Below are 15,473 nucleotides of genomic sequence, written 5' to 3'. Positions count from 1 at the left end.
GGTACCTTACAGTGGTGATTGATGGGGGAATTTAGGAGAGAATTTTGCTGCTTGGGGTCTAAATAGCTCAATGGGCATATGTGCGCAATCAGTTCTTTAAGCTTGGTTATCCTCTGAAAAATCAAGAACTGCTTTCCACTGGAAAGCAAACTGAGCTTTGCATGTTCATTTACTATTTTCTAATTTGTAATTGGGAGAGAGAGGGCCTTTCAAGCCCTGTGATATTTTTAATGAGTGAAGTACTACTTGGTCCAGGATTAATATTTAAACAATAGTTACTGGATAATTTCTCCACTGGATGACCTTTATTTATAGACGGATTTGTTATTCAAAATCATGAAACCAAATGCACTGAGCAATGTATTAAAAGTTCTGCTTTAAAACAAGGACAGTAAAGACTGGTAGAAATGTTTCTATTTTCAAAAAAAAGTTGTATTGGTTACCAAGTGGACCCAAGAAACTTCGGCATTTTTGCACTCTTTTGCAAGTTCAGCTAAAATTAATGGAAGGCCAAATGTTCTTGGATATTTTCTGCTACTTTTGATTGCATTCTTATGTTAGTTCAAAAAATAATTAGGTCCAGGAGTTAGGAACAGGAACTATGTACTTGATTTATTTCTGGATTCAGTAGCAGCAAAGAATTGAGTCTGGCAGTGGTACTTACTCTAATTTGTATATCTTCTGTTGCTACTGCTCAGAGCTCTTCATCCCCATGCTGTTCTATGGAGAGGAGCCCGTGTAAATAAATTGCCTATGAATTGATGGACTATTCTGTTCTTGGTGTCACAGCTCAGGAAGGTTGTAGCTCAGATCCAGAAGTTATACCAGGGCCTGAATTTGGTTTGATGGACCATATCCTACTTCAAGATGCATCTGTGCATTAAAGGAGAGGAGTATGGTACAAAGACCTATGGAGGGAACAGCAGAACTTGAGGCCTCAGCTGCTGATGCAAGCGACCGATATTGAGTGAATACTGAGGTTTGAAGTTCTGGGGAGGTGAGAGTGATGGGGGAAGGGAGGGGTGGTGGGAATGAAGCCAAGGAGGGATTTGACCATCAGAATTTTAAAATTGGTATAAAGATGAACCAGGAAATGGTGAAGGTCAAGAGTGGGTGAATGGTATTTGGTGTGAGTTACTGCATGGGCAGCAATGTTTTGTATGAGCATCATTTTGTGTATAATGGCTAAGTAAATGCAGCTTTTTTTAACCACCTACTAGACCTTGCAGTGAAGAGCTTTAGGCAATTTTCCATATGGTAGAAGAGCAGTTAAATTACTGGACTGGTAATCCCAAGACCTGAAATAATTGTCTATGGTTATGATCAGAAATCCCTCTGGAGGCTCTGGGAAGTTTAAACTTCATTAAATCTGAAATTTAAAGGCTGGCATTAGTAATGGAGACCATTAAATTCATGGATTGTTTAGAAACTCATTTGGTTAATTGACTAAGTTATATATATAATTCTAGACCCTCAGTGTGGTTGACTCTTGAATGGCCTGCAACTTGGTCAAAGATAAAGTGGATAGGCAGTAGTTGCCCACAATTCATAAGAAAAAAATTCTATAGTGTGTGATATGTGTGAACCATTGTCACTTTTCACTCTAATACACAAGTCTTAGTAAGCTTTTTCTACGTCTTGTGAAGATTTAAGATTTGAAAAAAAACTTGGACGCTGTTTGCCAAAGTCACAAACTAGTGGCAAGAACAGAGAAGGATCTATTATGAAAATAACTAATTTATTTTGCAAGTGCTGATGCAATTCTGTGTAATCTGGGTTTTCAGGCTTTTGTTTAAGTGTCAGCCAATGAAAAGCCGATTTCCACTTTTAATTCAGTGAAGGAAAACAGATGGGCAGATTTAAGAAAAAAGGTGGGAAAAGAAATATTATGGAAAGAGTAAAATGAAGACTAATCTAAAAATTGCAGAAAGTTAAGAAGGGTGTCAAGTGAAAAATAAAGCTTTTTTTCAGTTTAAAAGAAACACATAACCTGGTTACTATTAAAATATTTCTAATTAAGAATTATTGGGTGGAAAAGTGACATAATTAGTTGGCATAGGGTAATAGGAATTTTCTTGGATCTGTTTATGTTAAAATATGCTTAAATTGGCTAAATGATGCATTGGGCCGAATTCTGCCTGTGGTGACGTTATGTAATGCCATCATGAATTAATACCACTTTTGTTAAATTCTGATTCTAGTATTCTCTACTTCAAATGAGTGTTGATATTTCATACAATGTGCTAGGCTTGGATTAAATTGCTAATCCAAATTGTGGGCATGTTATTGGCATTCTTGTAGTACTACTGTACCTTTTTATTTTTCAGTGACTTTTGAAATGTAATGTGAAAGTTGAATTGTGACCACATTGACGAAGAAACAGGAAATTTCATCTAGCATGTGTATCATGTATGTAGTACAGTATTTGCGTATGCTGGACAAAGACAGGGTTGTGATTAGTTAAAACATGATGCCTCATCCCCTTACCTCTTATCCTAATTTAGATAAAGGTTTAAAAAAAGATAAAAGGAAAAAGTTGACTATTTAAACAGCTCTGTTGCTTTAGAGTTTTAGTATTTTAAGATGCGATAGAATCGGGTATGTATGGATAATTATGGATGCTTCCATTGAAGAGGGATGAGAAGTTATTAATCTTGTTTTTCTTTTTTTCTAACAGAAGAAAGTCCATGGGCACTTGTTAATAGGACTGTCCAATTAAAGCTGAAACAAACCGCAATGTGGCTTTTCCTTTTTCAACCTGCTTAGCTGACCACGTTGGGTTACAATGGCAGATTGACATGAATAAAACCTCAGTCTCCGGCTGGATCAGTGAGCTGAATCTCAATGAGAACTCGAGTGTTCCCTTGGCCCCTCCCACAAAACGGCATTGCAGGTCTCTTTCAGAGCCTGATGAATTGTCCCGGTGCCGATCTCCATGGAAACCTGTAGTTCCAAGGTCTGGACTCCTGTGTCGAAACGGCGGTGTGCAACAGTGGTGGCAGTGCAACTTTACAGCGCTGCAACAGCCATGGAAGTGCCACATTGCAACGAAGCACAAGCATCAATATGCTCCAGCATACCAGTAAACACACGTTATCTCTCAACAACAGTATATTTAATATCACCAGCTTCAATACTTCACCAGTACCAAGACCCTCGTCAGCCAGCAGCGGTTTTGTAGACAGTAGTGAGGGAAGCACATCAAGTGTTTCGTTGGAACTCTACAGGACCCTTTGATTTTAACCCAAGGCGGCGGCTGTCACTTTCACAGGAACACATTACGGAGACGGCAAAACCTCTTGCCTTCAGCAAGCAGCTCGCCTACCTCCACACCAGAGCTGAGCCGCCGACAGGGATTGCTGCGATGCCGCTCACAGCCTTGCGTGCTGAATGAAAGGAAATGTGGCTAAAACGCAGGCGGGAGGAAGATGTCAGGTGACGCGGCCCTCTTTAGATTTCCTAAAGATGACGAGAGTAAGTAGGGGAACGTCTGTCCTTCTGATGTTCTGAGTAAAATGTTAGTATTTTAGTTTGAGATTATGCTGAAAGGGTGTATAGTTTTTTTTACCAGAACTCTGCAATGCACAGTAAGATAGCATTTTCAACTTCACTATCCTGCATTCCTGCTTAGCTTGTCAACACTACGTTTTGGTACTCTAATCTAGTTTTAATAAAACTCTCTATAAAATGCACTTATTTTTCAGGTCTTTTCATCAAGGTCCAGTTTGAAATTGTATTATGAAGTTTTTTTTGTTGAGCTCCATGCCCTGCTATTTCCATCTTGAGTATCTTAAATTTTGATAAGTTTTGCTGGAGAGAAGTGTTACGATGTAGTTATTTACAAACCCCCAATTACGAAATGGTGGGGGGGGAGGGGGAAGATGTCGACTGTAAGAGCTCATAAAGGCCATCAGCTATGTCAGAAACAAAATTGTCATAGGGCTTGACAACATACCAATTTTGGCTAATCAGAATCAGGCAATTATAGGCCTGGTGATCGGAAGGGCAACTCCCTTTGCCATAAATTTCTATACATTCTTTGCAGTCATTCACTTGTCTTGGAGTTGTCAGCATACCATTTGGAACTCTTTCCAGTATGAAATGTGCAGTCATTCAATATATGAAATGCACCTCAGCTACACAGCAGGTTAATCCTGAATCTCCACTTGTTGGTTGCTGAACACCATACCACTCTGTGTTTGAGCCAGTGGTCCATAGCAGCTGAAGCCAGACATCTTTAGGCTGGGTGAGGCAAGGCAAGATGTTAGCTGTGGGAGCAGTTTAATCTCATTCTACTCACCGTAATACTCTCTCCTGTGGAGATTGGGCTCCTGAGGAGTTGGGAACAAGGCACCTTTCATATGGATTCAAAAGGTGGAAGTCAGGAAGATATCTTGGATTTTTCTTGCAATTTTATGCATAATTTGGGAAGCCATGTAGTTGGGTGTAACAGTAGACGATTAGAGTTTATTGGTCTCAAACCTATCCTCATTGTTTAATATGCTTCTACATCAACTAATTATCTGTGGGAAGCGTTTAACCGCATAATAAACACAATATTCTTCACTTAACATGACAGTGGTAAGTTGAACACTACATGTTAGCGTCTCAAGTTGTGATTACGCTTTTTTTTAAAGGCGCCTGTTTCTCCTTTTGTCAGTGATTTGTCAAAAAAAAATCACTGAATATTTTATTTTTGATAAATATTTTGCAAGTTTTGATGAAACGTTTGCCTGACTCTTATTTTATAATGTAGTTATTTACAAACTCATAATTTTGCAATGGGGGAAACTAATGACTGTACAAGCTAATTAAAGTTATCAGTTGTGTCAAAAACAACTTATGGGGTTTAAGGAGAAAGCATACTACTTAAGCTATTGTTGCCAAAAGTGGAAGTTCAGGTCTCCTCCCCTCTTCCTGAATTCATTAGGTTTTTTATACCCCTATTTTTCCTCTAACTATATGTAGTGATTTGTTCCTGTCTAGGGTACACTTCTGTTATTCTTGTCCTTCCAATTTTGATACAATATCCTTTTTATAGTTTCTGAGCTGCTTCAAATTTAGCTGTCCCTTTAAGTTTGGTGTCATCTGTTCAGCCTCAGCTAATTATTATAACTTAAAGTACATGAACGGGAAAGAAGTGGATGAATATGGTGATGAGATTTGCTGAAATACGATGTGGAGCATAAACATTGCAGTTTAGCCTAGATCATTGGCTTGTACTATGTTGTAATTACCATCTATGGGAATTGATATATTGAGTCATTAACTATGTAGAGATGTTCTGACTCACTGCTAAGCTCCTTAGTCACAATGTAAATTGTATCGCAGCCTGGGTCAAAAATAGAAGATGCTAACTGCATTTGACATCAGGCATTGTTTTGACATAGTGTGATGCTAAGAGTTCCAGTAAAACCCAAGTCACTGAGATCAAGGAGTGAAGCTATTCAGTGTTTGGAGTTGTAATGCACAGCAGGAATTCATTGCAGTTGTTGCCCCAGTTTGTTGCTGAATGGTGGCCCAAGGGCAGCATTCCAGGCCCAATGCTCCAGGTGTATGTGGTGGAAGTAGAGCGGGTTGCTGACTGTTGCTCAGTATTCGACTCAAAGTTCGTGTCATCACACAGCAAGTTCTGAACAATATTTAGGCTTGTGTTGGCAACTACCAAATAAGATTCAAGCCATGTAAGCACAAGATATTATTCTCCAGCAAGAGAGAATTTGATCATCTCAATTCAATGAAATTACCATGTGGATTTTATCATTGCCATCGTGCTGGGATTTCCATTGATCGGCATTCAGCTCGGGTGCAATAACCATGCAAATGTTCATGGGCTAGGTAGTTTGCAGCATACAATTTCCACAAAGCCCCTTCCTGTAACTGCAGGGCACAAGTTAATTGCACAGAAAAGCAGGTTCTAACTCCAGTGTCAGAATGAGGCATTGTACCTGCCTCGATAGGTAAAACTGCAGTAACACTCAAGAAGCTGAACATTGTGCAGGGCAAAGCAGATAGGATAATTGAGTCAGTCCTCTATCACAGAATGTGGCTCAGAATACAGTCAAGTCTCTGCCAAGTGTGCACCATCACCAAACTCAAGGGCGTGGGAATCCCTGTCATTTCCAGATTGCACACCATTCTGACTGGTGACATACTGCATGGACTCTGGATTGCTACTGGACCAAAACTGCATCCAACAAAACAGGTTCAGGATGATGCACCAATATCACTTGGTGCAACTAGGAATGGGCAAAAAAATGTCAACCTTGCCTGTGACTCCAATATGCAGTATGATTTTTTTTTCCATCCCTTCACCTCTTCCCCCCCCCCACTGCCATTTGGTACTGCATTTAAATCCACTGAAATAAGTACCTGATTCTTAAATAGAAATTGAAATCCTAACTTGTCATTCTTGTTGCTCGGGTGACCCATTTTACCCTTTATTGCTCAAGTTTCATGATTACCTTTACAATGCATTGCACAATTTCTCTTGTATTGAGAATCAAATTATATTAAAAGGGCAAATGAATTTCAGCTTGGGCAAGTATGAGGCCCAGGATACTAATTTACAAATACTATTTCCACAGGACCAATTTGTGTTGGTCCAGACACTGGGTCTAATTTCTTCAGACTAATAATCATTCAAATAATAAGTGGATTGTTTTGTTAAAATAGTATTATGTCAGAAGATGGTTCAACTGAAATTGTACCATGCTCTTCATGTTCATTTTAGCCTGGAAATAATTGGAATTGGTATTGGTTTATTATTGCCACATATACTGTTCATACAGATCAATTCATTGCACAGTGCATTGAGGTAATACAAGGTAAAACAATAACACAATGCAGAATAGTGTGTAATAGCTACAGAGAAAGTGCAGTGCTCTAGAATAAAGGAGAAACTTAAAAAACAAATTTGATTAGAATTGAAGTGAGGAAACATTTTGAAGTACATGTTCAACCTCATTCAGGCTTATTGAGCACTAAACAACAGGCAAAGTAAATAGAAATCAGGAAAAAATATCACCCTGGAACTTTAGCTCTGTTTCTCTTCCCACAGATGCGACCTGACCAGCTGAGTGTTTCCAGCACTTTGTTTTTGTTTTAATTGCAGTTTTCCAAGCAGGCAGAGCAAAATTTGTAGAAGGCAAGTTATTCAGAATGGCAATGAGAGTAATGGAAATAAAAAAAACAGAACGTCAAAAGGGGGACTTCCGACCAGTTAACTAAGTGTGCTGAATTCTAGTTTTGCTTGTGATTATGTAAACTCTTGAGAATTTAGCTGCATGCTGATTTTGTACCTAACTCTTTTGTCCTTTTGTCTGAAGTAGAAAAACGATATACCAGCTTGCATCCTTTTTATTGAATGCTTTTTAAGCCATGATGTCCAGTAGTGATGACCATTTAGTACATCAGTTATGCTTAGTAAAATGCTGCAGTTCCCTGGGCAAAATGGTACTTAAATGCATTACTTTTCTAAATTAGAAAAAGATCTGCAAAAATTATAGCAGTGAGATAAGTCTTAACATTTTGGAGGAGATCTTACTAAAATGGACTTTATGATTAAGGCTTTTTGTGGAGAGCAGAACGTCACCTTCGCTCTTGGGTAAAATAACTTTACATTCTCCCTTGTCTTTCCTCTGTCAACTTTATCCATGGGAATGACCACAAATAAGGAATCGTAGAAAAATTGGGAGCCAAACAGTCCTTATTCGTGTAATTATCACAGAGGCATACAGCACGAAAGTGGGCCCTTCGGTCCCTCAAGTTGGTGCTGACCATCAAATGCCCATTTATAGTAATCCTACACTAATCCCATTCGATTTATGTAATAACCGTTTTATTCTCGCATGGGAAGATAAATTGCAGATGCTGAAAATCTGAAATAAAAACAGGAAATGCTAGGAATGCTCAGCAGGTTAGACAGCAACTGAGAAAAGAGTTAATGTTTTGGGTCGGAAACACTTTATTAGGACTTCTGTTTTTAATCTTAAACATATTCTAACCTGCATATATATTTACTAATTCTGGTTGATCATTGCGAACTTAAATACTTACAATGTTGATTCATTTTAATCAGCTCCATTATCATCTTTAACACTAAACAGAAACCTTGTTGATTTGTATTCGAGTGATAATAAAAAATATAGCTGAACCAGTTTTTATTATTAAATGGCAAAATGTCACTTGAGCCATGTTATGTAACAACAACACCTGTCTGACTTCAAAATGCAGCTTTTGAACCAAATCAAAATAAGTACTATTTTAAAATGATAATTGCAACTTGAAAATGATTGGGAATTCAGTTGTGGATTTGTTTTGTAAGGAGCAGGAGATGCAATGTGGCAACGCTTGGGACCTCATTTCATATTCACACTCAAAAATAAAAGTTTGATTTTGGAAGGAAAAATGCATGTTCTGGAGAGGTTTGAAACCCATCTCAAGCAAATTGATTTTCTGCTGACTTGCTTCCAGCATACATCTTGGCTCAAAGCTCAACAAAGGCAGGCTCACTGTTTGTGTTCAAAGAGCAGCTGCTAGAAAACCAGAAATTTTAATGTTGTACTGTACACAGGAAGGCAAATGGACTGCTTTTGCAGAGTAACATCCCCATCTCTTATTTATTGTCTTTGAATGGTCTCTAACTTTTGTAGTCATTTTTGAATATGCAAAACGCAATTGTTTGTTTGTTGACAGTGGAATTGTAGAAAATCAATGCAATTATGACCAGATTATCTGTTTTTATCTATCTATCTGTGTTATGACCAGATTATCTGTTTTTATCTATCTGTCCATGTACACTGATCTTTCTCTGTAACTGCAACACTATATTCTGCATTCTGTTTTCTTTTTACCACCTCAATATAATTGTGTATTGCATGATCTGTCCAGATGGCATGTAGAACAAAAAGCTTTTTATTGCATCTTGGTACATGTGGCAATAATAAACCAATACCAATATTGATTGAGGGATAAAATTGGCCAGGACACCAGGGGACAAAAGGCTTGTGCTCAACCATCTGGATTAGGACTGAGTCCACATCTTCTAATTCAGTAGTGGGTGCCATCAAATAAACCACAGTAACCAGGAAATGCACACTGCTTTTCTTTTGCTTTGCCTCCTGTAATCATGTATTGGACCTTTGACACTAGGATCTAGAATTTCACCCAGGTGACCTAGTTCTGAGCAGTTAAGTTGAAAATTTTACTTGTTTTCACCTCTGAATGTAAATAAGATTTGCTTTACGTCTTCTGAAGATTTAGCATTTCCAAGCTGCCAGATTTTGAAAGGGTTTTTGTTATGTTATTTTGATATGTAACAGAATGTCTGAAGGACAAAGGTGAGATTGTTTAAAAAGTAAAATGATTTACATTTGGGAAACATTTTTCTAAATGATGATGACCAGGTTGCATTAATTTCTATTTCTGTTTGCAGATACAGTTGTGATGGGCATTAGTGGCTTTCTAGTAATAGTTAGGCAACACCAGGATATTGACCCAGTAAAAGGCAACATATATCAAGGTTTGCATCTTATCTGATTTATTAGTGATGCTCCATCAGCACTGTTAATTTTGTTTTTTCTCTGCGGTCATGTTTATAGGAAAGGAGGATGCTACTTAAACAATTGTTCCAAGCTTCCTACAGTCCTGCATGTTGCAGTAATTTGTCGTCATATGCGGGCCCCATGGATTGAGAATGACGTGTTTCTGCTATATTTCTGATTTCTGAGGTGACTGAGTTCTTTGAGATTCACAGGTTGGACAACCCGAGCCTGAACAGGGCAGATGTGTGGGTTTGTTGGATTATTGTATGTACTTCTGTAGTATGTACTTAGGTAATTTGCATTTGGTCTCCAAGTACCCAGTGCCCTTCAGAATCCAAGTCCTCCAGTTTGAATCGTCTTGGGCTGGGGATTCTCATGAGTTGGTGAGGATGTGGCATTTTTCCCCCAATGAGTTTTTTTTCCCTGACCTGGAACTTGCATGTTTTGATGGAGCTCTTGAATGGAATGCTCATTTTTGCAAGTATAATGTCAGGTATGCCAGCTGTAGCCTGCCCATTGGAGTTGGTTATGGAATCAGAGCCTTGATATTGAGCTGAGAGAAGGCAGGTCCCACTGGTGATGTGGAAATTGATGTGGAGTTTAGTGTATAGATATTCATCAGTTGGCTTGTCTCTCTTGAATGTCAGGTTTTCTGAATATTGTTGCTGAATTTGCAGGTGACACGCAAATATTCCATTGCATTCCTGACATTGAACAGTGAAGAGACTTGAAGGGGTCAGGCGGAGTTACTTGTTGCCGAGTACCATGTGATTGGCTCTTGTAAACGTTTCTGATTTGTGTGTTGTAGTTAAGATTCCAGTCAGCGACTAAAATATGTTAATGGTGAGGGACATGTCTGCCTCAAGCTGCGGACATTAAAACCGTGAACTGTTGAATATAAACTGTCAGTAACCTATTTAGCTTCCAGTTCTCCTCTGCTGATGTAGGAGTTGACAACATTTGTAGAGACTGATGTGGTACAATACTTTGACAGATGACAGAGAGAAAGGCAAAGAAGTTGTGTAGTCTTTAACTGATGTCTGGTAAATGTATGTAATCCTGTCACTCAGCCACTTTCTCTTTATACCAAATACAAATTGTGGCATTGCAATACTAAAGCACAACCCCTCAGATAAACAGTTCATGTACAACTCAAAGACGTTTAATAAATTCTTCAGTTTGCCTAAGAATCAGTTTTAAAAATAGAAAATTAGGTAATTAAGGTTGCCACACTTCAACATGGTGCAGTAAGTTTATCATGTGAAATAGCTGAAAAATAATTGGTAATGGATTGATAAAGCTGAGATATTGGCACAGGCAATATACGACTGGTGAAGACTGACCTTGTTTTGAGACATTTGTGTTATTCTTGGCATGTTTCTAAATATGCTGCATTGAAACAGGGTTGGTTTTTGAGCATAACCAGGATTGAGAAGTAAGGGGTGTGCTGAGTTCGAGATATACAGGTTTTTGTATGCAATGTTAATGATCCATGACATTTCAGTTGCTTAGTTTTTAGGCTTCTAGAGCTGTGCTGATCTGTTGCACATAGCACAGTACTGGCACTAACAAGTGGAAATGACTCCTTGCTTTCACAAGGATCTTGCACACTTCATTGCACCTTTTTAGTATTAAAGCGGACAGCTGTATCAACAGCAGGTAGGTGGTTGAGGTTCTATGTTGTGTAAAATTGCAAGGAGCTATTGACTGGAATAGCAACCTTAATATGTCACAGAGTACAGTAATGGTGCCTATATTTTAAACTCAATCCATAGTTTAATTGAGGTGTATATAAAACTGTGAAATTATAAATTGAGCATGGGATGTTTGCATCAAGCTTTCATTTCCTGAAGTCTTAACTTTTTATTTATTCTCTCTTGTAATATCAGTGTTGCTGGTGCATTTATTGAATATGCTATTCAAATAGTGCTGAGTGTCTTCTGGAGTTGCTTCAGTCAATATAGTAAATACACAGAGTACTGTTTAAGGTGTTCAGGATTTTGATCTAGTTACACTGAAGGATGTCAGGACAATGTGATGTAGGAACTTGGCTGTGCTGTTCCCAATCTTTGTGATCTATCCTGTCTTATTGGTGGGGGGTGGGTGGCAGGGGAAGCTCACATGTGGAAGTTGTTACTGATTATCCTCGGCTGAGTTTTTGCTGTGAAAGTTAGATGGTAAAAGCTGCAGCCAAAATACGTATACAGGTGGTGGTGGACTGAATGCATGACGTGGTAAATGGGATCATGGTCAAGCAAGCGGCTTTGTTTGGATGTTGTCCTTGCTTGTTGAAGCTACACTTTTTGAATTAAGTGGAGAATAATCCATCTTGTGGATGGTGCAAAGACTTTGGAGGGTTAACTGGTTCATCCCATTGTTGAATACCAAGTCTCTGAACTTTCATTTTGTAATTTATAGTAATTTTATGTCTTTACATTGTACTGCTGCCACAGAACAACAAATTTCACATCATATAAGACAGTGATAATAAACCTGATTCTGATATTAAATTTCTGGTTAGTGTTAATCCTGTGTTAATGGTGGAGCAGCTGATGATGACAATGTCACTGAATGTCATCAAAGGTGGTCAGATTCTCTTGTCCAGAGTAACGACCATATGCACTTTGGGGACATAGATGTTATTGGATCTATGACCATAATCCTTAATGCTGTCTAATTCTTGGTGCAAGCGAGCATACACTGCTTCATTATTAATTATCTGAGAAGTTAGCCATGGAACTGAACACTGCAGTCATGAGTAAAGTTGCCCACTTCTAAACTTCCTTTGGAAATTTATGCAACTTTTCAGTCAGCCAACTTATTTTCTGTGTAGTCTAATTTCATTATGATTCATCCTGACAATATATAAATTATGCCTACAGGAAATGCAACTGTAATATTTCATTTCTTGAATTTGGGGCCGCTAGTTAAACAAATTATGGAATTTGCCACTTTCTGATGGGATAAGAAATTGTTCCATCATCAGTTGTGAGAAATTGGTTGGTATGAGTGGGTTGAGAGTGCGTGCACAGTGAGTGTCTGCAGGATGTGCAGCAGGGAGGTTCGCAATGTCAGTCAGTGTGCAATGCTGTTTTAGACAATGTGCTATCTTAACATAGCTGAGCACTCATTTAGCAACAGGAAGGATTATGCCACCAGTGGTACTTGAAGGGATCAACAACAAATGCAGAGTTAATTGCTGGTTGGTTACTTGGGTATTTGGTGTTTTGTGTTTTCAGTTACAAAACGCTCTGGTAGATTCAGACAGTTACTGCACAGACTAATTATTCCCAGGTAAGGAAAGATGAGACATTACCATGATTGGGAGATTGAGCTGAGGACTTGCAGAACAGGGCAAGCTTCTGGGATTTGGCAGAAGTGAAGGCACTCAGCAGAAGATCACATCAAGCCAAGATGTTCAGTGCTTCCTGAAGCTCGTGCAATAGAATGTGGGAAGTCTGAATGTCATTAAAGGTATCCACGCTGAAATCTGACACCTGCAGGCAGAATTGCAACCTCAGGAGGGCAAATAACATGCTGTTGGCGATTGTCATTGCCACTGACAATTAACTTTAATTTGACTGTGTCCAAAAAGAGCTGGAGATTTTTGCAATATCTCACAACTTAGTGCCCACTGTAGGGGAGATTCATTACACAGTTCATTCTGCCTTGTCAGAGGCAAATGGGCAGAGTGAGCAGAAAGCTTTGTGTTGATTGCTGTTTTGTAACATGGTGCAGTGTGTCATTGACTGTTCATATGTTGGCACTGCATGGCTGGCGGAACGGTTGGCAGATGGTTTTGGAGGATGACTTCAAGCAGATCTGATTCCATCTTGGAGTTGATGGCAGCTGCCCAGATGTGCGTTGAGCAGAATGGTAAGTTAGAAAGATGAATATTGTCTTTTGAAATACCCTTCAAGGTCCTTTGACTGTAGTTCACAGCTGTGATAGCAGTTAAAAACCAGTGTGACAGCATCTGTGAGGTTCCACTGCAGCACTTAGATACTGGAAGTTGCAGCTTATATACAATGGAAAATGAAACATTAGACACCAGAAGTTTTCTTGCACTTAGATGTCAAGTGCTACTTCCACTATCAAAAGGCTGAGCTCCAGCTCTGCGACAAACCCACATACTATTCGTGCTAGAATTTGCCACGCTTGCCAATGAATACGAATCACCCAATCCATCAAGCATTTTCATTACACTTGCCATTTGAATGTTTCTTGTAACCTGGCCTATCAATGTTGAATTATCTGCAGCAGAAGTTGTATACAGCCTCATCCTCTGATAATCTGACTTCATCGCATTTTTTGCCTTTGCAATAATAGCCACCACCATCTATGAGGCTTGGGAGATGCAGACTGATTCTTCAAACCTGATCCTCGCCTTTTCTAGTTTCCTCCTGCTGCCTCAATTTGTATGTCACTTTGTCCTGCAAGAGACAAGGGTGAATGTCATGGAGTGTTGTGCAGTTGGTTCATCATACCACTGTCATGGTTGAACACTTGACAACGTGTTAAAGCTGAGAAGTAGATGTGAGGCTTGCAGCAATGCTAAGTATATTGAGGGTGCATTTGAGGAACTATGCAAATGTATGGATTGCTGATGTTGGTAGATTGACCAACGAGGCTAGTGATGTGGTTGGTGAGAAATGGCTTCTGAAGGTTTATTCATTGACCTCGGTAATTTGAGTAAGGCCATTGAACGTCCTGCTGTCTTTGAGCTCGATTCCAAGCATTGACTGCTTTCTGTCCCCTTTGGTCTTTGAGAATATGCCTGGAGAGTCTCCGGTTCCCCTGCGAAATATGGACCTCCCTTATTTCTTTCACCCTCCAGCAAGGCACTGAGTGGAGCTTCTGAAAACCTGGGAGGCCCCTGGCACTAAGTCAACTGTTACCTTGCCAACCTTGGCATCACACACTCATTCTCTCAAGTGGATGCTGAATTGTTGCAGAACTTTGGATAATTTGAACTGCAAACATTGCTTGTTTGATTAAAAGATTTTAAAAAACATTGGCCTTGTTGCTGAGCATTTTAAATGAGCACTGTTGATTACAGCAATTTTGATGTACTGTGGTAATTTGCCAAGAAACTTGTTGCTGTACTTAAATTTTGGTGTGATGTATATGAACATAGAACAGTATAGCACAGACCAGGCCCTTTGGCCCACAATGTTGTGCTGATATAGCTATTCCCTCCTGCCTACAGAATGCCCATATCCCTTTATTTTCCTCTCATTCATGTGCCCATCCAAGCCCTTTTTGAAAGCCCCCCCAATATGATTTAGGTTTTAAAACATAGAACAGTAGAGTACAGGGACAGGCCCTTTGGCCCATGATGTCTGCACCGAACAGACCTCCGGTCAGTGAAACACCCCTCCTCTACTACCCTGTCTTCTATGATCAAGTCAATTTTGTGTCCAACTTACCAACTCGCTGTGGATCTGTTGTGACTTAACCTTCTGGACCAGCCTACCATGAGAGAGATTGTTAAATTCTTTAGTAAAGTCCATGTAGACAATGTTCACTGCCCTACCTTCATCAATCATCTTAATTACCACCTCAAAAAAAATAACTCTCACAAATATGTGTCATGACCTTCCCTGCACAAAGCCATGTTGATTATCCCTGATAAGTCCATACTTTTCCAAATGTGAGTAAATTTCGCTCAACATTTCAGGAACAGCGTCTTCCCCTCTACCATTAGATTTCTGAACGGTCCACAAACCAATGAACACTACCTCCTTATTCCTCTTCTGCACTATTTATTTATCTTTATAACTTGTAGTAATTTTTCTATTTGTCTTGCACTGTACTGCCGCCACAAAACAAATTTCATGATATAAACCTGATTCTTTTGCCCCTAAGAATCTTCGGTAATTTCTCTGCCACAGGTGTAAGGCTTACTGACCTATAATCTCCTGGTTT

At 39.2% G+C, this 15,473-nt stretch overlaps 1 protein-coding gene across 1 annotated transcript in view; it reads left to right on the top strand.

The window, feature by feature from the left end:
• The window catches only part of LOC127580356 (protein FAM53A-like), a 110,341-nt gene that overhangs the window by 49,279 nt on the left and 45,589 nt on the right, over window positions 1-15,473 (top strand). Inside the window, 8 exon segments of the mRNA XM_052033703.1 lie at window positions 2,678-2,704; window positions 2,707-2,943; window positions 2,946-2,983; window positions 2,986-3,210; window positions 3,212-3,292; window positions 3,294-3,405; window positions 3,408-3,434; window positions 3,437-3,474. Of these exon segments, the coding sequence (XP_051889663.1) occupies window positions 2,678-2,704; window positions 2,707-2,943; window positions 2,946-2,983; window positions 2,986-3,210; window positions 3,212-3,292; window positions 3,294-3,405; window positions 3,408-3,434; window positions 3,437-3,474 (785 nt within the window).

Source organism: Pristis pectinata, chromosome 2 (assembly GCF_009764475.1).
Source record: "Pristis pectinata isolate sPriPec2 chromosome 2, sPriPec2.1.pri, whole genome shotgun sequence".
In the NCBI taxonomy this organism is placed as follows: Eukaryota; Metazoa; Chordata; class Chondrichthyes; order Rhinopristiformes; family Pristidae; genus Pristis; species Pristis pectinata.
The sequence above is the reverse complement of the archived record's forward strand: the minus strand, read 5'-3'. Positions and strand labels throughout refer to the sequence as shown.